This window comes from Callithrix jacchus, chromosome 17 (assembly GCF_049354715.1).
Source record: "Callithrix jacchus isolate 240 chromosome 17, calJac240_pri, whole genome shotgun sequence".
Classification (NCBI taxonomy): domain Eukaryota; kingdom Metazoa; phylum Chordata; class Mammalia; order Primates; family Cebidae; genus Callithrix; species Callithrix jacchus.
The window spans coordinates 24888846-24909593 of NC_133518.1; the positions used below are offsets into that span (position 1 = coordinate 24888846).

The 20748-nt window shown below is 37.6% G+C and overlaps 2 protein-coding genes across 8 annotated transcripts in view; one reads left to right on the top strand and one right to left on the bottom strand.

Moving 5' to 3' along the window:
* SMC4 (structural maintenance of chromosomes 4) overlaps nucleotides 1-8996 on the bottom strand; it is a 36306-nt gene extending 27310 nt beyond the window's left edge. The window contains exons 1-5 of one of the 4 annotated variants that reach the window (XM_002759430.7): nucleotides 8887-8996; nucleotides 7682-7822; nucleotides 6557-6735; nucleotides 5806-5997; nucleotides 4136-4312 (exon numbers count right to left, since the gene is read on the bottom strand). In XM_002759430.7, coding sequence (XP_002759476.1) covers nucleotides 4136-4312; nucleotides 5806-5997; nucleotides 6557-6735; nucleotides 7682-7817 — 684 coding nt within the window. In that variant the 5' untranslated portion in view covers nucleotides 7818-7822; nucleotides 8887-8996. Of the gene's footprint in view, nucleotides 1-4135; nucleotides 4313-5805; nucleotides 5998-6556; nucleotides 6736-7681; nucleotides 8008-8886 lie in introns of all 4 variants that reach the window. The other 3 variants (XM_008983556.5, XM_035278403.3, XM_078353934.1) reach the window with 3 other exon arrangements.
* Nucleotides 8997-9388: 392 nt separating this feature from the next.
* The window catches only part of IFT80 (intraflagellar transport 80), a 141508-nt gene continuing 130148 nt past the window's right edge, over nucleotides 9389-20748 (top strand). Inside the window, exons 1-2 of one of the 4 annotated variants that reach the window (XM_054247144.2) lie at nucleotides 9389-9510; nucleotides 9596-9746. The gene's annotated coding sequence lies outside the window, so the exon portion shown is untranslated. Of the gene's footprint in view, nucleotides 9747-20748 lie in introns of all 4 variants that reach the window. The other 3 variants (XM_078353935.1, XM_054247142.2, XM_054247143.2) reach the window with 3 other exon arrangements.

Sequence of the window (20748 nt, forward strand, 5' to 3'; positions counted from 1 at the left end):
GCGTTTACCATATCAAGGGCTTAAATCCTAATTTGTGGAAGACTTTGTTGAGTGGCACACAAGGGATATTATGATCCAGTTTTACCACTCTTTGAGAATCTAATTTACAGAAATACAGCTTAAAAATCTAAGAGGAATGAATAGGTTATGATGCCCTCTATCCTTACTCAAATGTAATCCAAATTTTAGCATGCATAAACTACAGAAAAATCAAATATTACATAGCTATAATGAAGTTTTGTTTTCCTAGTAAAGCCTCAATTATTCTTTCATTTTTACTTACAATTATGATGAAGGAAGGCTTCGATGAATTTTATGGCAAATATAGGTGTTTGCATAAAAATTAAATGGCCTAAAATTAGTGGACATCAAGTTTTTATTTTATTTTGATCATCTTTTTATTTTCTGCATCTTTTATTATACTATATTACAAATTATTGTTCTTTATCTTCCCTCTAATACATTTTACTCTCATTTGATCTTTGTAAGCTACCAGCGGCCAAGAAACTAAGTCGCCAAGGTTAGTATCTTTCTAAAATAAGCTCATAAACAGAAAGAGTAATTTGTTAGTAGTTGAACTTCTTAATGTCTACTTCTGGTTGGTTGGATGTAGCTTCCTTCCTGCTCCCCACTTCCCCCAATAGTTGTAGATACTGAATCAGACACCTTTGGAAAACTGAGCTATTACTGAAAAAACTAAAAGTTTCTTTAGATATTATAGTATAGGGTCATTTCTACAGACTACGAGACTGGAACACAAGTAGTTTACAAGACAAGCTTAGGAGAAGTACATTGGAAAAAAGAAGAGATGGCCAGGCAGCAACTCAGACCTAGGTTAATCATATCTCCAAATTACATTTTTTAAAAAACCTTGGTTATTAGGCTGGGTGCTGTGGCTCACCCCTGTAATCCCAGCACTTTGGGAGGCCGAGGTGGGCGGGTCACAAGGTCAGGAGTTTGAGACTAGCCTGACCAACATGGTGAAATCCTGTCTCTACTAAAAATACAAAAATTAGAGCCAGGCATAGTGGCGTGTGCCTGTAGTCCCAGCTATTCAGGAGGCTGAGGGGGGAGAATTGCTTGAACCCAGGAGGCAGAGGCTGCAGTGAGCTGAGATCACGCCACTGCACTCCAGCCTGGTGGATAGAGCAAGACTCCATCTCAAAATCTTGGCTCACTGCAACCTCTGCCTCCTGGGTTCAAGCAGTCCTCCCACCTCAGCCTCCTGAGTAGCTGGGACCATAGGTGTGTGTCACCACACTCAACTAATTTTTGTATTTCCTATAGTCAGGGTTTCACCACGTTGCCTAGGCTGGTCTCGAACTCCTAGGATCAAGTGATCTGCCTGCCAGACCTCCCAAAGTGCTGAGATTACAGGCGTGAGCTACCACACCCAGCCTGGTTCTTGTTTCAAACTTTAGATTTTGTAATATGAAAACAAGAGCATATGAAGTTGAAAATTTTGACAAAATTAAAGTTGTGCTAATAGCTTTTGAGTTTACAAAAATATTCCTAAGGCAGCAATCATTAATACAACTTTTTAGTAAAAGCATTAACCATTCTTCTAACCTTGAATGGAGCAAAAGCACCCCTAATTTATAAGTCATAGTTAACCAAGAAATGCTTATACAGAGCTAATAAAACTCTCATTGTATGGACTTATAGTTATTACAATGGGACAAAGGCTCCCAAAGAAGGTATATACAAAAGGAAATGTATAATTATAAAAAAAATGGTTAATCATAATCTAAAACTTTTTGAGGGCAAGCATGTGTCTTTAAGGACAAGAAACAAGGTTTAGCCATCTTTATATTATATATAGCATCTTAGCATATTGCCCTTAACAGGAATTCATTTGAATGGTGAATTAATGAAATTTTTAATGGATGCAAGTAATTAATAAAAATGCCTACTTGACAAATTTGCTAAACCAATATATTAACACTGAAAAATTTTAAACTTCTAAACATTTGGTTCTTTTTAATCTTAAAAATAAATTTTTTCTTTTACTAAATTTAGATTACCTTTGCTGTTAATCACTATTACTGGCCAAATAGTGTTTTATTCCAAGTAATCCTTAGGTCTTGGATGTTGACACTATGATGTTGTTTCCAATTTCTCAGCCTCCCAAATCAGTTTTTAAGATAGATGTTATCCAGTCGGAGAGAAGGTAATCAAAAACACGTTTACTTACCTTCAAATGCTTTAAATTGCCAGTTAAGAGTCTGAAATTTTCGTAAGTGACTAAACATAGAAACCACTGCCACCTTCCCTCAAAGTTTTAATTGGGCACAATTAGTTCTACCCTAGTCCAATCTCTGTTTCTTCTTCTTAAGAGGTGAGTTCCTAATTTAATTGAGTCAAACTGGATCTGTTAACTTGGAACATTTACCTTGGTATTATTTGAGAAGAAATGTTTTAAATAATTGTAAAGATCACATAAAAAAGGTTCTGATTATCATGTGGATGAATGGCTTTAGCATCCCATATACTTTAGAAGCATACATTTAATATACATTTGACAATTTATAAATTATTTACTCCCTTGGGACATTACATTAACCTTCTCTATTACTGAATTATGTACAGAGATGCTGCACAGAAAAAAAAAATATCCTTAAGAGGGTTAAAATGCAGTGTACTTGATGAATCTGCATAAATGTAAAACTTTGATTATCCCAGGATGACGGTAGTTTAGAAAAATAAACAAAAGATAAACATAATTTCCTACAAACTGGTATCATCATCAAATTTAGTATTATATAGGGACATAACTTTTTATCCATATTAATCAAACCAAGTCCCAGAATATAAAAGACAAGGAAACAGTTCCATTTGATTTTAAAAACACACAAAATGCTTTAATGCCACATTCTATAAATTCAAATCTTGTTTAGAAATATATCTGCAATTAATTTCCTCAACATTCATTTTAAATAAGTTTAGATTGAAGTATTGCAAATGTATTGTGCCTGGTAATAAAAGATACTAAAAAAGGTTATCCTAGAATGACATTGATTTACCTTGTGTGCTATGAATGTCTCAAAGTAATAATTTTTAAAAACAATTGAATAAAGACTAAAATGGAAACAGAGGCTAACATTTTATGTTTGTTACTAGGAACATCCAGTCATCCTAACAAAACTTTTAGTATCAAATCAAAATTCCCTACTTATTTCAGTCACTTCTGCATCACAAAACAGTTTTTTGCTTTTAGTATTATGCTTTGGTGATTCTGGATAGAACTCAGGAAAAGAAGATATCCTCGAATCAAACAGGAACTTGACAAGCCATGGTTTTACGCTAATTTTTTTTTTTTTTTTTTAATTCTGAATTTTGAGGAAAGGGAAAAAAAGATACAGGATTTTTCTTATCAAGCCATGCTGGTAGAATATACTTTTACTTAAAAAATATAGGTTTCTAATAAAAATAAACTCAGCACCAGGTACTTAATTTTTACATCTCTTCAAAAGGACTTGTTCTCTAACAGCTGTGATACTTAAGAATGTAATACCAAAATTTTTCTTTCAAAAGTAATGGCTCCACCAAGTTTAAGTCATTTTCAACAAAACAAAAGCCTACTTGAGTAAAGGTTCAGTTAACCATTCAAAGTGTTACAAAGATTCAATTAATTAGGTGCTTAGGTAAATCAAACACTAACTGTACAGATTTTTTCATTTTTTGGGTTATATAACAGGAGAGATAAGAATAAGAACAAAAACAAAGGAAAAGCATTGACTATTAAAACATAATACATTTAAAATGTTAACTTAAAGGGAAATACAAACTATTGATAAATAGTTGCTATATCCCTGTCACACTAAAGCAGCACAGTAATATTGGTGTTTAATATATATTTCACTACGCCAATATTTACGTGCTGCTAGAGTGGAACAAGAATGTCAGTTCATCGAAACAGAAAATGAACATCTGATGATGAGAACATAGTTTTGAATGAATTTCCTTAAATTTCTGGAGCAGCAAATAATGATTCGCATCTTGACTGTAGTATGTAAACCATGATGTGCTGCTACAGTACTTTAAGGCCTCAAAAACACAGGATTCATCCAACCTAGCTTTCTAGAAAAAAAAGCAACAAGAACAAGGGAATCTCTGAAGTCGTTAATAAACTTACCTGTAAAATTAAAAATCTATTATGGTCCAAGTCAATTCCATGGCTTCGAAGAAGATTTCCAACATCCTTAAATGTCTTTTTCTTTCCACTTATGTGATAGACAGAAGTATTATCTCTGTAGGCCGTTCTGGATACATAGAAATTACTGTTAGGAATGACTTCATAATCATCCCCTTCCTGTTTTGAGGAAAAACAAAGCCAGAAAACAACTGTTGATATTAAGTCACACGCCTACTTCAAAATTTACTCATTTCATATTGAAACTAATTCTATGGATTAAAAACTTCGATCGCACACGTAAACTACCAGTAGTTCTCAATAATAACCCAGCTTGGCAAAGAACTGATACTTTTCCATGTTGTTTGGGCCCTTTCTCATAGATCACAAAAACCAAGAAGCCAAACCAAGCAGCCAACAACAAAAAACTCACCTCTAAACAAGCCTAAAAACATATTTGACTGAGAAGAGCTGATTAAGGTAGATAAGATTTCCACCATATCCAAAACCCACACAAATTATTAACATCTTGACAGATTTAAAAAGCTGCAGCGTTTCAAATGATGATTCAAATAAAAAGAAAGGAAGGTAGTAACCGGGTGATACGGTTTAGTTTTTTTGTGTGGGAGGGTAAAGAGTGTGCCATTAAGTTAAAGTAAAAAGAATCACAAAGAAATAACTAAATTCCCCAGATTTTCTTTTAAACAAACAGATATTTTAAAAAAATCAAGTGCAAATCTACTTTAATGTTAACACTCACTTTCCCTTACCCTTAAAAGTTCTGTCATACTGAAGCAATGGCTTCTAAAATTTAGATAAATCAAATGTAATTAATAGGCAATGAAATAAAATTCCTGGCAATCTATTTTCCAACCCAACTTGTACAATAGAAAGCACAAAAGAAACCAAATTAAAAGAGATGACTCTGTGCAATTAAAGCACTTTATATTAAAAAGGAAAACCAAATTCAAAAGCCAAATCACCTCCCAATTTCATTATGTAGTTTTCTGTATTTTTAGAAAAATAGTCATATAGTTTCGAGTCATTTTTGAACAATTTCCCATATTATTAAACAGAAGAGAGTATCAACAGAACTATGTAAATAATCTAGACACTTTACCTATTATCGTCTATTTCTAGAAAACAAACATTAGTTTGCCCTTCCCCAATTTCAAAAGGACTTAATCACAGTAGTAGTCAAACTGAGGCAAAGCTCATTCATATCACAGATACTCAGAGGCCACTAACATTAAAGTTAAAACATTAAAATAATGAAGACAGTAAAACCAGCCAACTGCTACATTTTCAAGTTAAGCTAATTTGTTTTAAAGCAAGCAAAATATCGCTCTAAAAATGAACCCAGTATTTACAGTAAAATAATGCCTATATTGTACTCAGGATTCTAAAACTGTTGAATGCTTTTATTCCTTAAAGGATTACTATGAACTATTTGTAATTCATTTCTTTAGCTAAAAAAATTAATATTTTAACAGGCATCATCACTCCCCCAAAATAAAATATGGTCATAGCGGTATGGAACCAATACTTTGTGGTATAATTACATACAGATTTCTTAAAGTCAATTTAAGCCAAAAATAATAAAATATACAATGCATATAAGTCCATTTTCCTCACTTGAACTTGCCAATAAGTAAATAGTAAAAATCCCTTACCTTATCAATTATCTTTTGGAAATGAACTTCTACTGTACAACTCTGAATGTCCTTGTGTTCATCAGAATTATGTATTAATACTGAGAGTTTTTTAGATCTTATTTTTTGTGCTCGATAGCCAAACACAAAAAGCATAGAATCAATAACATTGGATTTGCCACTGCCATTTGGCCCAATAATACAGGAAAAGCGCTGCATAAAAAAACAAAACCAAAAACACCCAAAGGCATAAGGTCATGCTAATACTACTGATTTTAACTTAAACTGTTAGATTGTTTCATTTATAGTAAAACTACAAGTATTTAAAAGTCATTTCTAACCACGGGCATACAACTGGAGTTTCCCTACATCACGTTCTCTTACAAGCTTCAACATTCAGTAAGAATGCTAACGCAGACTTTTTAGAAAACTCATTGTAATAAATTACCTAACGGTTCCAATAAAGGATTTATTCAGGAAAAAAATTATCTAAAGGAAAATACTCTTTCAAACAAAAACACACCAACTCCATTCAATGGAAAACTTTATAGCTAGAGGTGCCAAAGATAACCAGATAAACAAAAGATAATATCAGTTGTTAAAATCGTATGAACAGATCGTGCGTGAGACAGACACACACAGAGAGACAGACAGAATGAATATGACTGTCAGTATAGAGAGGATAGTTACAAAACCTGAAACACTGTGTAAAGACGTATTACCCTACAATAGTTATTTAAAAGTTATAAAATAGTTATTTCCATACAAATACCTTATGGAAAGGTCCCAGAATTTTCTCCCCAGCATAGGATTTGAAGTTCTGGTTTACAATATGAGTTATCATAAGCCGAGGAGCTCCAGCTTCATTGGTCATTGCTGGAGGCGGGGGAGGAGGAATGCTATTCAAAATCTCTTCTAAACTTCTATTATCAAGTTCCTCACTTGCAGACTCTAAGCCAGAGAAGGAAAGAAAAAGGAAGGCAAAGGCGGGGTGGGGACCCTACATTAGTGAAATTAGTTTGGAGAACTAATGACTGCCCATCTTTAAAGAAGGGGATTGAGGGATGCCGTTTATGACACTCTGCAGTCTATATTTTCCACTTAATATGTTATTGTCTTAAACTCACGGGGGTGAGAATCTAAACCTTCAGCTTGGTTTTCATTAAAAAAGAAATTCTTGAAAGAAATGCCACCAGTCACAAAATTCTATATACCTATACCTCCTAAGAGTCAAAACACTACATTATAGAGCAAATCTGGGAAAACTGTAACAAGCTGATTTCCTGCTATCCTAAACAGGAGGTTAATCAATCCTAGGGCCATAGATCCAATTCTCCGTACCACTACGGCTGAGCACCTGGAACCTTCGTTTTGGAAACACATGAACTTCGGGGGCACTGCCATAGGGGTTTCATAATGTCACCTAACTCCTGGATTCACAAAAGCTACAGTGGTTTCAAATAAATTATCGTCTGCTCTTTAAAGGCAATCTAAGACCACGGAGGTGAGGTTAGGGTCAAGCAATTTTCATCACGCTCACATAGTCATACTGATTTTCTCTGGGAAAAAAGTCCATTTGCTCTTGACTGATCGTCTCGATTTTAGCAGAACTACAATAAAGATGTACCATTCCGAAAGGTCACAAAGATTCACAACTGAACCCGTTTGCTTGCCCCCATCGCTTCCAACGCCGTTACACCAAAATTGCACAGGAGTCCTATCTCAAAGTCACCAAATGGCTTTCCTGAGCTGCTCTACGGGACAAACACCGGACCTTTAGATGTCAACCCCGCAGCCTCTTGCCCGCGCTCAATAACTTCAGCCAACCTCTGGCTGGGCGCGTATGCCTGCCAGTCCCCCTGCGCGCGTTCCTGCCGAGTCGCGACGGGTCACTCACCTGCGGCGGTAGGTGGACTCTCCGCGCGGCCGGACGGCGGCTCAGGCTCCGTGTCGCTGCTGGCGCCGTCAGGGGACGGCGGCGGCCCTCCCTCTTTGCGCTTGGCCGTGGAGAGCTGGGTGCCTTTACGGGGCATGGTCGCTGGGGCCAGTGGAGAGCCGGGAGCAAGTCAGCCCGCGGGCCGCTGCACCGCCCGTCCCACCCGGGGAAACCTCGGTCCACCGGCTTCCGAGAGCCCCGTTTAACATCCCGCTCAGCGGGACTTCGTGAAGAGGCCACCGGAAGAGGCAAGTGGCAAGAAGGCAGGACTGGTTTCTTAACAAGACCTATGTAAGTGGGAAAACCTAGACGTGCCTGAGATCACTCAACAATCGAGCAACTGCTTAGGGTTTTTTTTTTTAAGACCCTCCAATCGTCCGCCCGCGGTACAAGCGTGTAATACTCGCTAACGTAATTCTAACGGAGGAACTCCAATACGCCAGCATTTCCTGACATTCCCACGCTCTCGGGGCCAGGACTGCAAGTGATCCGACTTGGGAGAGACGAGTTCGTGTCAGGGTCAGGATCCAGTGGCGAACAACTCTCGAGAGCAGTGAGGACTAACCGGCGACTCGCCGCACGCTTTCCTCTGCCCGCCCTTTAGCTCCCGGCGCCGTGGACGGCCTGGGGCATAACGAGGTCTCCCTCCTCTCCGCAGTCCGAACCGCGAAGGGCGAAGGCTGGGACCAACCACTAGCAACTTCAAGTGGGACACTGGCAGCGCCTGCCTACTAATTTTGGGGTGGCAGGAGTTTGTGTCTCCTGCTCCCCGGGTGGAATCCCTCCCGTTGGACAGTGAACCATGAAAGGTCACCAGCGAAGGCTGAGACCCGGTAACTAATCCCTTGGCAGAAGACAAGAGGGGTAGGGGGAGACGCCCTTTCCCAGATACAGACCAATATTTTTTTAGAACAGATTTGCGAGGCTTGGAGTCTCCCCGAGAGACGTTTGAGTAGCTCGGAAAAGTGGCGCCCGGGAGCAGCGGGCGGGAGCCCGGGCGGCCGGGGAGCGGCCGAGGGGGGAGGGGTGACAGCAAGCGCAATCTCCCAGCGGCAACCTCAGCCCGGACTTCGCTGCTCCGGCTCAAGGCCTCTATTTTCCAGGCGCCCGCGGACAAGACAGGAAGTAAGAGCGTGACAACCTGACCAGGAAGAGAAGTACTTTACCTGCGGGACAGTCCACTCAGACCAAGGCTGGAGACGGTTGTGTAGTACCCCCTACCTCCCCGCTCCTACCGGTGTTTCGGCTCCGGGTCCTTCACTCGAAAATGGCGCCTAAAATACAAACTCGAACGGAAATTCGTTACAAATGCGCGCAATGATTTCTGGGATCCACTAATTTGAAAAAAAGTGCGGCGATTATCACCGCCATCTTATGGTCGTTCCTGCGCATGCGCGAACTTCTGGCGGGACCTAGGCGATAGAAGTTTATACTAAGTGAAAACAGCGAGGGATTGTTTTCTTTATGGTCTACAGTGGCAGCACTATTATTAAAAATATTTGGAAAAACAACCTGGCAAGTTTTGGAAAAGATTTTTAAAAATGGGTAGGGTTCTGCTCGCAGCAGGAGGCGGGGCTCAATGGTCCATAAACGCCTCTTCAGAAGAAGGCGGGCTCGCTCAGAGGCGGGGTCTCGGCCCCATTCGGATGACGTGCGCGTAGAAGTATCGCGGGAAGACGAAGGGAGCGTAACTCTTAGAAGTCACTATGGTGACGGGGAGATCCGGAGGCTTCTTGGTAACTGGTACCAACTATTTGTGAGCAATCACCACCGCTTTCCTGGAACTTAAGGTAAATCTCGTCAACTCTGGACGTGGTGAGAAAAGAGTTTGGAAGTTGTAGCAGTCACAGGATCCCCATCTTTCCTGTTTTGAAGGTGTGTGCTTCGTGGAGCATCATTTTCTGTCTTCGCTGGCGGCAGTGGGGGCTCTGGGTGTAGCTTTTGAAATGTGAAGGAGGAAGCCCCTGAGTTTGAAGGGAGTAGAGAGACAATTCGAAGACTTGGATTAGTATAGCTTAGTCCACATGTGAGTATCACAATAACGATTTTCGAGTTACTGGTTTTAGATCAGTGGTGTTAACTAGTGAAATGTTTCGGACTTTTAAAATAATTTTACTAAAAGGCTTTGTAATGGAAAAAAATTTTATGAGGGTATTATCGATCAGCAAATATTCCTTAAGTAGCTTTTGTATACATTACACTGGATAAGGCATAATTAGGATTAGTAAGCAAGTTTAGCAATTACTGTTTCCTGAGAAGTTAGTTTTAGTGGGTTTTTAACCTGGGGTCTGGATCTGGTGGTAGGTGATTGGGCTTCAGAGTTCATAACTCCCCGAAAATTGTATACATAATTCTATGTGCATTTTTCTGGAACGTTAGTGTTTCTGCAACTTTCATCATAATCTCATACTTGGCTCCTAATTCCCTGCATTGTTAAAGAACTACCAGCTCATGTGATTATCTCCAGTATTTATGCAACAACTTTTAAGTACTTGACATTAAGAACTCGCCTCCTTTTTTTTTCTTTAACTTTTGCTTACTTAGGGTCTGGCATATTAAAGCATAAATAAATCTGCTTTTTGAATGAATTTACATGATCAATTTAAATATATTATGATTCTTCCATCGAAGAGCATGAAGTCAGGTTAAGTGATTCTCAAAAAGAGGTGGAGAGCCACCCTCCGCCAACCAACTGTAAGACTTCGGTGAGGTTGGGAGACTGGTGTGTTTTGAATAAGCATAGGCTCAATATCATGATGTATCTTTATGTTTGAAGTTAAAAAATAATTGTTGTTTTCTCATAAAACAAACTATAGAAAGTAATGTTCAATAAAAGAAGTTTTTGGCTGGTAAGCACACCAAGAAGTTCAGGGATTATCTCTGAGGGCTTCTGGAAGTTTTGCATTTCCAAAAGTTGTAGAACACGGCAAAACCTGAGTCAGAGAGGTATCGACTATGAAAAAAATAAATAGACCAAATCGAGTGGTGTGCTCAAACAGCACAATGTAGTGGAAAAATGTAATATAGAAAAAAAGAGTCCCAAGTTCCATCATTTCTGAGGTATATGCTTGACAGTTTCCTCACTTTGTCAATCTTGAGAGTATTTATTTATGAAACCAGCATATAATACCTGTCTCAGCATACTGTTTATGATTATTCATCTAGCACACATTCCATAAAGATTTGATTTTGCTGTGTTTATGACATCCTTAGGGTGTGCTGAGGATGAATAAGGGATATCAAGTTAGAGGAAGTGTAGCTTTTGAAGGATCTTGAAAACCAAATCTAGGATGTTAGATATGAAATGGAGGAAATAACTTTTAGAACAATTCTGAGCTGAGGAATGGCTTGGTAAATATAGGAAGAATGATTAACAGTAGTTATGTGGAATGTGCTAAAGGGGAAGGAAACTGAGATCAGTCTAGGCTTTAGTTAAGATTGTTACTAGATAACAGTAAGTGAGAAGTGCCTATAAAGTAGGATCGAAAAAAATCTGAAGTCATTTTGGGAGAAAAATCTATAGCTTTTGTAGATTGTGATGGTTCAGTGTATAAACCCTTGAAGTCAGTCATATACTATTCTTTGTGAATCCTTGAATTATTGATAAGGGTATAGGAAGAATGATAATACACAGAAATATAATTTTGATGAATAAACTGACTGATGGCCTTAAATTTAATTGAACCTAACCATTGCCCATGCAGAAGAAATATTTTCAGAAGTGGCATAAACCAGGTTGTAAAATGAGAAAACATAAGCAGTTACAGAGTAGAGTTAAATCTGGAGATGTATACATACCACGAAAAATGAGACATTGAGAATAAACTTAATTTTTTTTTCTTTTATTTATTTATTTTTAAGGTGGGGTTTCACCCTGATGGCCAGGCTGGTCTTGAACTCCTAACCTCAGGTGATCCACCCATTTCGGCCTTCCAAAAGTCCTAGGAAGGCATGAGCCACCGCACCCGGCCGAGAATAAGCAAAATTTTTGAGAAGATATTAGGGTCACAAGAAATAAAGCCTTTTGGTTGATTGTTGCCAATATTTTGGACATGTCTCATGAAATTAACAGAGTTTAATTACAAAGAAAAGCTGGTCTACCTGGAAAAGACTGGTTTACACTCATTTTGGAAAGTATTAATATAACCAGCTCTTATCTTCCTAGTTCAGGCAGTCTTAGAAAAGTTCAAAGGGAAAAATTGGAATTAGAATTAAAGTGTTCAGTTCTTTAAGTGCAAGCTTTTGTCATCATTTTAAATATATGTGTTTTGTTTGCTTTTTAATGTCATAACATTTCAGAAAGGCTGAAATTAGATTTATAAGTAAATATTTTAAAAGATTAAGTTTATAATTGTAACTATTTAGATAAATTAGATATTAGCTAATAAATAAAAGTAAATATGAATTTAAGTATTGTATAAATATTTAGAGAATATTGTTCAAGATTATAATAAATTAGATATAGACACAATACAGATGGAAGTGAATATTCCTCCTGATAATATAACCCCTTGGTGTATTAATATTACTGAAACACGTATACCTTATCCTCAAAAACACAGAAAGCTAGAAGGCAGAACAGCTCTTTTTTGTAAATATCATTTTGAAAGATAAGTATGTTTTTATTTCTGTAGGTTGGAATTCTGGAAAGATCTATTCAAGCAGTGGAGGTAGAGAGTATGGCTTAAGAGAGAAAATAAAATGGGTAATGTTAAAAGAATAACTGGAACACTGAAAATAGGTTAGGTTTTTAAGATTGTAAGTAGAGAGAAGCTAGCATCAGACCAAGGATATTGAGAAAATGTTCATTTTTAGAATGTAAGAAAAGGAAGTAATATAGTAATGTCTAGGATAGGACCCTCTTGATTACAAGTGACAGAAAACTCAATCCAAATTGTCTTGAAAAAAATATTGTCTCCTATTACTAAAAAGTCAGGTGACTATAACTGGATTAACGGTTCAAATAAAGACTCAAAGATTTGGTTTCTTTCCTCCCTTTGAATTCCATTGTCTTGGCATTATTTTCAGATTCCATATGATGGCCTCTAGGACCTTTAGGCTCTCCTTTGCTGTGGTAAGATAGCTACAGAAACGCCAGCCACATATCTTCTAAAATTAAAATCCAAGGGGAATGAGACTTTCTCTTCCCCAGCATTGATTTGAATAAAAGTCCTGGGCCACCTGTGAAACAGTCTGTGCAAAGGGAATGGAATGCTCTAATTGGCTTAAGTCTGGGCCTCATGCCACATAGGCTAACAGTGAAGAAGTGGTTGTTCCAAAGAGAAATTCTTTTTAGGTAGGAAATGAGTGAATGAATATATATGTGCAGGGTGAAAAAAGAATTTTCACTGGATATACTAACATTTATTAAGTGCTTACTATGTATTGGGTACTCTACTGGACACTTTACATACTTTATCTCATTTAATCATTATAACTAACTTGCCAAGTAGGCATTATTTTCCTCATTTACATAAGAAAACAAAGTATAGTATCTTCAGGAAGATAAGCCAGGTGAATGTTTCAATAAGAAGGGATTTATGTGTGGAGAATGGTGATCGTATAAAAATATTATTTATTAGGGTTTTATAGAAATTCAGAAATGTATAAAAAAGGGTCATAATCCTACACTTAGATAATCCTGTATTAAATATATGATGGATTGATTAAAAAATACTGTGAGCATTGTGAAAAACTTGAAACAGTACAGAAACGTATAAAATTAGAATTTAAAGCTTTTCTTCTCATTCCAGTGCTCTTGTCCTCCCAGAGGTCTCCATTATTAAGTGTCTTGTATATCTTCCCAGAAAAATGTTTTGGTATCCACCAGCTTAAATATATATCTCACTTTTTATTTTCACAAAGGGGATTGAATTCTGTAATACAGCTGTATACCTTGCTTTTGTCCTTTAACATGGATGTCTCTTTATATCGACATGTATGGATTCATCTCATTTTAAAAATAGTTTTAAAACACAACATTCAATTATATTATGTGATTTAAAAAAATGTTAGTTGAATTAAATGTGTGTATTAAAGGTGACTACATATTTTTAAGTTTGTGAATCATATGGTTTATTGGTTAGAATTTATTAGACCACGCCACAGAAGAATTATAATTATAGCCAATAAGAATAATATTGAAGTATGGCTATTAATCAGAGCTAGAATTGCAAGGAAACATAAATACCACAGCGTACACATACACTTTAGCAAATGTGTACATTTACAATGTACACATTTAGCAAATGTATACATATACAATGGAATTGGGATGGGGTGGAAGATGGAGGTCTTTTCTAATTAAACCACGCTTGTCCAAGCCACAGCCCACAGGCCACATGCGGCCTAGGACAGCTTTGAATGCTGCACAACACAAATTTGTAAACTTTCTTAAAACATTATGAGATTTTTTTGTGATTTTTTTTTTTCTTTAGCTCATCAGCTATCATTAATGTTAGTATATCTTATGTGTGGCCCAAGACAATTCTTCCAGTGTGGCTCAGGGAAGCCAAAAGATTGGACACCCTTGATGAACTATACTGCCGTACTGTTTCCTGTGGTTAAGTCTTTGAGTCTGTGCCTGGAAATGGTGGGCCTGCCTCTCTTTCTTTTCTATCATACAAGAGATCTCCTCTCAAGTCTTCAAGTTTTATGATGGCACCAATCTGTAAAAGACTTGCCTTTCTCCTTTCTCTACTCTCACAGGAGTTTGGTCAGAGCTATCAATTTACGGGACTGTTGAGAAAAAAACTGTACTTTTAACAGGACCTTGGATAGTAGTAAGCCAGCCTGCTGGCTCTATTAACTAGTATGCAAGTGACTCAAAGAAAACTTGGTATAAATATGCTTGTGATCTAGCTCTTGAATTTCTTATCTATCCTTCACATTTTTGTTTACTACTCAAGATTTTTCTGCCACTTATTACTTATAGGTACATTCTTGTTGACAAGTCATGGACTCCCTGTTTATCACCTAAAATTTTTCTTATTGTTAGTGTTTTACCTCTTAGTTTTATTTCCTAAATCTAATTTTTTTCTCTTTTTCAAAAAAAATCTTTTTTAAGTGTATAGTTCAGTGGCGTTAAGTATATCCACAGTTGTGCCACTATCACATCTATTCATTCATCCATCCATCCACAGAACTCTTTTCATCTTGCAGAACTGAAAGTGTACCTACTGAACAATAACTTCCTATTCCTCCTTCCCCTAGCCCCTTGCAGCCATCATTCTACTCTTTATTTCTGTAAATTTGACTACTCTAGGTAACTTATATAAGTGGAATCTTACAGTGTTTGTCTTCTTGTGACTGGCTTTTTTCAATTATCATAATGCTTACTTAGGTCTAATTCTTCATTATATTTTCTTGATTCTAACTCTGTTCCACATTATAAACATACATATCCACACAGAGATGTAAAATCTATGAACATTTAAATTTCTAATTTTTGGTAGTACTTACAGAGCTCTGTAATGAACAGATTTGTGTATACAGACAGTCTCAGACTATGATGGTTTGACATGATTTTTATTGACTTTATGATGGGGTGAAAGGGATGTACTTTACAGTAGAAACAGTACTTCAGATTTTGACTTTTGATCTTTTATTGGCCTAGCAATACATGACATGATGCTCTCTTGGGATGCTTGGCAGTGGGCAGCCTGCTGCAACTCCTAGTCAGCCGCATGATCATAAGGGTAAACAACTGATAAGCTACAGTATACAACTGTAGGCTAATGTAAGTGTTCTAAGCATACTTAAGGTAGACTAGGCTAAGCTATGATGTTTGATATGTTAGGTATGTTAAATGTATTTTTGACTTAATGATATTTTTAACTTATAATGGGTTTATTGGATGTAACCCCTTTGTAAATTGTTGAGGAGCATCTGTGTATCTTGGTGTACATTCATATGTGTAGGGTGAATTCTATGACTAGGAATTCTTCCCAGAGTATATTCCTTATATGACACCACCTCCTTTGCATCAGTAGCTTCCAGTTCAAAATATAGCTCAGATTGTAGATTTGGCAGAGCCTAAGTTTTATTAATATTTACCTGTGTTTTAGCTATAAGGAAGGCTAGAGGAAATAATTTGTTTTGTATAATGGGAAGAAGGACTTATGAGACAGGGAATTCCCCAAACATAGGAAATGCAGCACCAGTTTACCTACTGTTCAATAATGTACGGAAGTATCTGTTTCTGTCTACCGGCCAACTGGGTTTTGAGTATGTTGCATTTGGCCACTTGGAGAACAGAACAATGTATCTGGTTGTTTTCATTTTCATTTCTTTAATTATAATCGAGGCTGGCCATTGTTTCATGTTTCTGATTGCCCATTAACCATCTTTATGTTTCTATGAACCTGTACATTTTAGAAAATGGAAGATAGCCCATTATCAGTGCCCTTGATCAAATGATTTCTAGGGGGACTGTGCTCTCTTAGTTTTCCTCTGTTTCCATGGTATTGCTAATCTATCCCTGTCCACTGGGTCCTTTGCTTCCAAACTTGTTCTTTGCTTCCAAACTTACTAATGACTACCTTCATAGCTACAGCTGTATTTCTTTCCTTTACTTATGTATATTTTAACACACACACACACACACACACATATACAGTATATTAATAAACACACATATACTACATCTATCTGTCTATACTTATATACCTTTTACCCTTACACTTATGAGCTGTGCCTACTGGCTTCATATTTTCTTCATTTGTGCATTGGGCAAATGTTTACTGAGCACTTACTGTAAAGAAGGCACGGTTCTAGTTGCAGGGGATTTTGAGTGCACAAAACAGACAAAAATTTCTGCCTTCATGGAGCTTACATCTTAGAAAGGGGCAATAGTGAGTAAATAAAATACATAGCAAGACAGACACATATAATAGGGTATACAGAGAAGGCTTTACCGAAAAGGTGAGTTTTGGGCAAATATGTAAAGAAGTAAAGGGAAGTAAGCCATACAACTCTTAGGGGATAGGGATTCCAGGCAGGGTACAGTAAACACAAAGGCCCTGAGGCAGCATAGAAGAAAGAAAAGCATAGAAGCCATTGTGGCTGGAGCAGTTCTAGTGAAAGAGGAGAGAGGCAGAAGATATGGTCAGAGAAATAATGGGTATATTCTTACTCAGGGCTCTCCAGAGAAATAGAACCACCATGGGATATATACAAGCATACCCCAGAGATATTGCAGGTTGGGTTCCAGACCACCACAATATATATTGCAATAAAGTGAGTCCCATGAATTTTTTGGTTTCTCACTGCATATAAAAGTCATGTTTATACCATATGGTAGTCTGTTAAGTGTGCAGTAGTAATATCTAAGGAAAGAATGTACATAGCTTAAGTAAAAACTACTTTATTGCTAAAAAAAAAAAGTTGATACTCATCATAAGCCTTTAGTGAGTTAACATGTTTTTGTTGTTTGAGGATGTTGCCTGGATGTCGATGGCTGCTGACTGATCAGAGTGGTGGTTGCTGAATTGGGGTGGCTGTGGCAGTTTCTTAAAATATGATGGCAATAAAGTTTTCTGCATTGATTGACTATTGCCTTCATGAAAGATTTCTTTCTAGCATGTGATGCTGTTTGGTAGCATTTTACCCAGGGCAGAACTTCTTTCAAAATTGAAGCGAGATCTCTCCAACTCTGCTGTTGCTTTATCAAATAGGTTTATGTAATATTCTAAATCTTTTTTTTATCATTTCAACATGGTTCACAGCATCTTCATCAGGAGTAGATTCTATCTCAAGAAACGACTTTCTTCGTTCATCTGCAAGAAGAAACCCTTCTTCTGTTCAAGTAGTATCATAAGATTACAGTAATTTAGTCCCATTTTTAGACTCCATTTCTAGTTCTCTTGCAATTTATAAAGCAATATGTTACTTCTTTTTTTTTTTTTAATTTTTTATTGGATTTTAGGTTTCGGGGTACAGGAGCAGAGCATGCAAGACAATTGCATAGGTACACACATGGCAGTGTGCTTTGCTTTTCTTCTCCCCTTCACCCACATTTGGCGTTTCTCCCCAGGCTATCCCTCCCCACCTCCCCCTCCCACTGGCCCTCCCCTTTTCCCCCCAATAGACCCCAGTGTTTAGTACTCCCCTTTCTGTGTCCATGTGTTCTCATTTTTCATCACCCACCTATGAGTGAGAATATGCGGTGTTTCATTTTCTGTTCTTGTGTCAGTTTGCTGAGGATGACGTTCTCCAGATTCATCCATGTCCCTACAAACGACACAAACTCATCATTTCTGATTGCTGCATAATATTCCATGGTGTATATGTGCCACATTTTTCCAATCCAGTCTATTATCAATGGGCATTTGGGTTGATTCCAGGTCTTTGCTATTGTAAACAGTGCTGCAATGAACATTCGTGTACATGTGTCCTTATAGTAGAACGATTTATAGTCTTTTGGATATATACCCAGTAATGGGATTGCTGGGTCAAATGGAATTTCTATTTCTAAGGCCTTGAGGAATCGCCACACTGTCTTCCACAATGGTTGAACTAATTTACACTCCCACCAACAGTGTAAAAGTGTTCCTTTTTCTCCACATCCTCTCCAGCATCTGTTGTCTCCAGATTTTTTAATGATCGCCATTCTAACTGGCGTGAGATGGTATGGTATCTCATTGTGGTTTTGATTTGCATCTCTCTGATGACCAGTGACGATGAGCATTTTTTCATATGATTGTTGGCCTCATATATGCCTTCTTTCGTAAAGTATCTGTTCATATCCTTTGCCCACTTTTGAATGGGCTTGTTAGTTTTTTTCCTGTAAATCTGTTTGAGTTCTTTGTAAATTCTGGATATCAGCCCTTTGTCAGATGGGTAGACTGCAAAAATTTTTTCCCATTCTGTTGGTTGCCAATTCACTCTAGTGACTGTTTCTTTTTCCGTGCAGAAGCTGTGGAGTTTCATTAGGTCCCATTTGTCTATTTTGGCTTTTGTTGCCAATGCTTTTGGTGTTTTGTTCATGAAGTCCTTGCCTACTCCTATGTCCTGGATAGTTTTGCCTAGATTTCCTTCTAGGGTTTTTATGGTGCCTGGTCTTATGTTTAAGTCTTTAATCCATCTGGAGTTAATTTTAGTGTAAGGTGTCAGGAAGGGGTCCAGTTTCTGCTTTCTGCACATGGCTAGCCAGTTTTCCCAACACCATTTGTTAAACATGGAATCCTTTCCCTATTGCTTGTTTTTGTCAGGTTTATCAAAGATTGTATAGTTGTATGTATGTTGTGTTGCCTTTGGTGCCTCTGTTTTGTTCCATTGGTCTATATCTCTGTTTTGGTACCAGTACCATGCTGTTTTGATTACTGTAGCCTTGTAGTATAGTTTGAAACCCAGTAGTGTGATGCCCCCCGCTGTGTTCTTTTTGCTTAGAATTGACTTGGCTATGCGGGCTCTCTTTTGGTTCCATATGAAGTTCATGGTGGTTTTTTCTAGTTCTGTGAAGAAAGTCAATGGTAGCTTGATGGGGATAGCGTTGATTCTGTAAATTACTTTGGGCAGTATAGCCATTTTCACGATATTAATTCTTCCTAACCATGAACATGGAATGTTTCTCCATCTGTTTGTGTCCTCTCTGATTTCGTTGAGCAGTGGTTTGTAGTTCTCCTTGAAGAGGTCCCTTACGTTCCTTGTGAGTTGTATTCCAAGGTATTTTATTCTTTTTGTAGCAATTGCGAATGGCAGTTCGTTCTTGATTTGGCTTTCTTTAAGTCTGTTATTGGTGTAGACGAATGCTTGTGATTTTTGCACATTGATTTTATATCCTGAGACTTTGCTGAAGTTGCTTATCAGTTTCAGGAGTTTTTGGGCTGAGGCGATGGGGTCTTCTAGGTATACTTTCATGTCGTCTGCAAATAGAGACAATTTGGCTTCCACCTTTCCTATTTGAATACCCTTTATTTCTTTTTCTTGCCTGATTGCTCTGGCTAGAACTTCCAGTACTATATTGAATAGGAGTGGTGAAAGAGGGCATCCTTGTCTAGTGCCAGATTTCAAAGGGAATGCTTCCAGTTTTTGCCCATTCAGTATGATATTGGCTGTTGGCTTGTCATAAATACCTTTTATTACTTTGAGATACGTTCCAGCCATACCGAGTTTATTGAGGGTTTTTAGCATAAAGGGCTGTTGAATTTTGTCAAATGCCTTCTCTGCGTCAATTGAGATAATCATGTGGTTTTTGTTTTTGGTTCTGTTTATGTGGTGAATTACGTTTATAGACTTGCGTATGTTGAACCAGCCTTGCATCCCTGGGATGAATCCTACTTGATCATGATGAATAAGTTTTTTGATTTGCTGTTTCAATCGGCTTGCCAATATTTTACTGAAGATTTTTGCATCTATGTTCATCATGGATATTGGCCTGAAGTTTTCTTTTCTCGTTGGGTCTCTGCCGGGTTTTGGTATCAGAATGATGTTGGTCTCATAAAATGATTTGGGAAGGATTCCCTCTTTTTGGATTGTTTGAAATAGTTTTAGAAGGAATGGTACCAGCTCCTCCTTGTGTGTCTGGTAGAATTCGGCTGTGAACCCATCTGGACCTGGGCTTTTTTTGTGTGGTAGGCTCTTAATTGCTGCCTCAACTTCAGACCTTGTTATTGGTCTATTCATAGTTTCAGCTTCCTCCTGGTTTAGGCTTGGGAGGACACAGGAGTCCAGGAATGTATCCATTTCTTCCAGGTTTACTAGTTTATGTGCATAGAGTTGTTTGTAATATTCTCTGATGATGGTTTGAATTTCTGTGGAATCTGTGGTGATTTCCCCTTTATCATTTTTTATTGCATCTATTTGGTTGTTCTCTCTTTTCTTTTTAATCAATCTGGCTAGTGGTCTGTCTATTTTGTTGATCTTTTCAAAAAACCAGCTCTTGGATTTATTGATTTTTTGAAGGGTTTTTCGTGTCTCAATCTCCTTCAGCTCAGCTCTGATCTTAGTTATTTCTTGTCTTCTGCTTGGTTTTGAGTTTTTTTGATCTTGCTCCTCTAGCTCTTTCAATTTTGACGATAGGGTGTCAA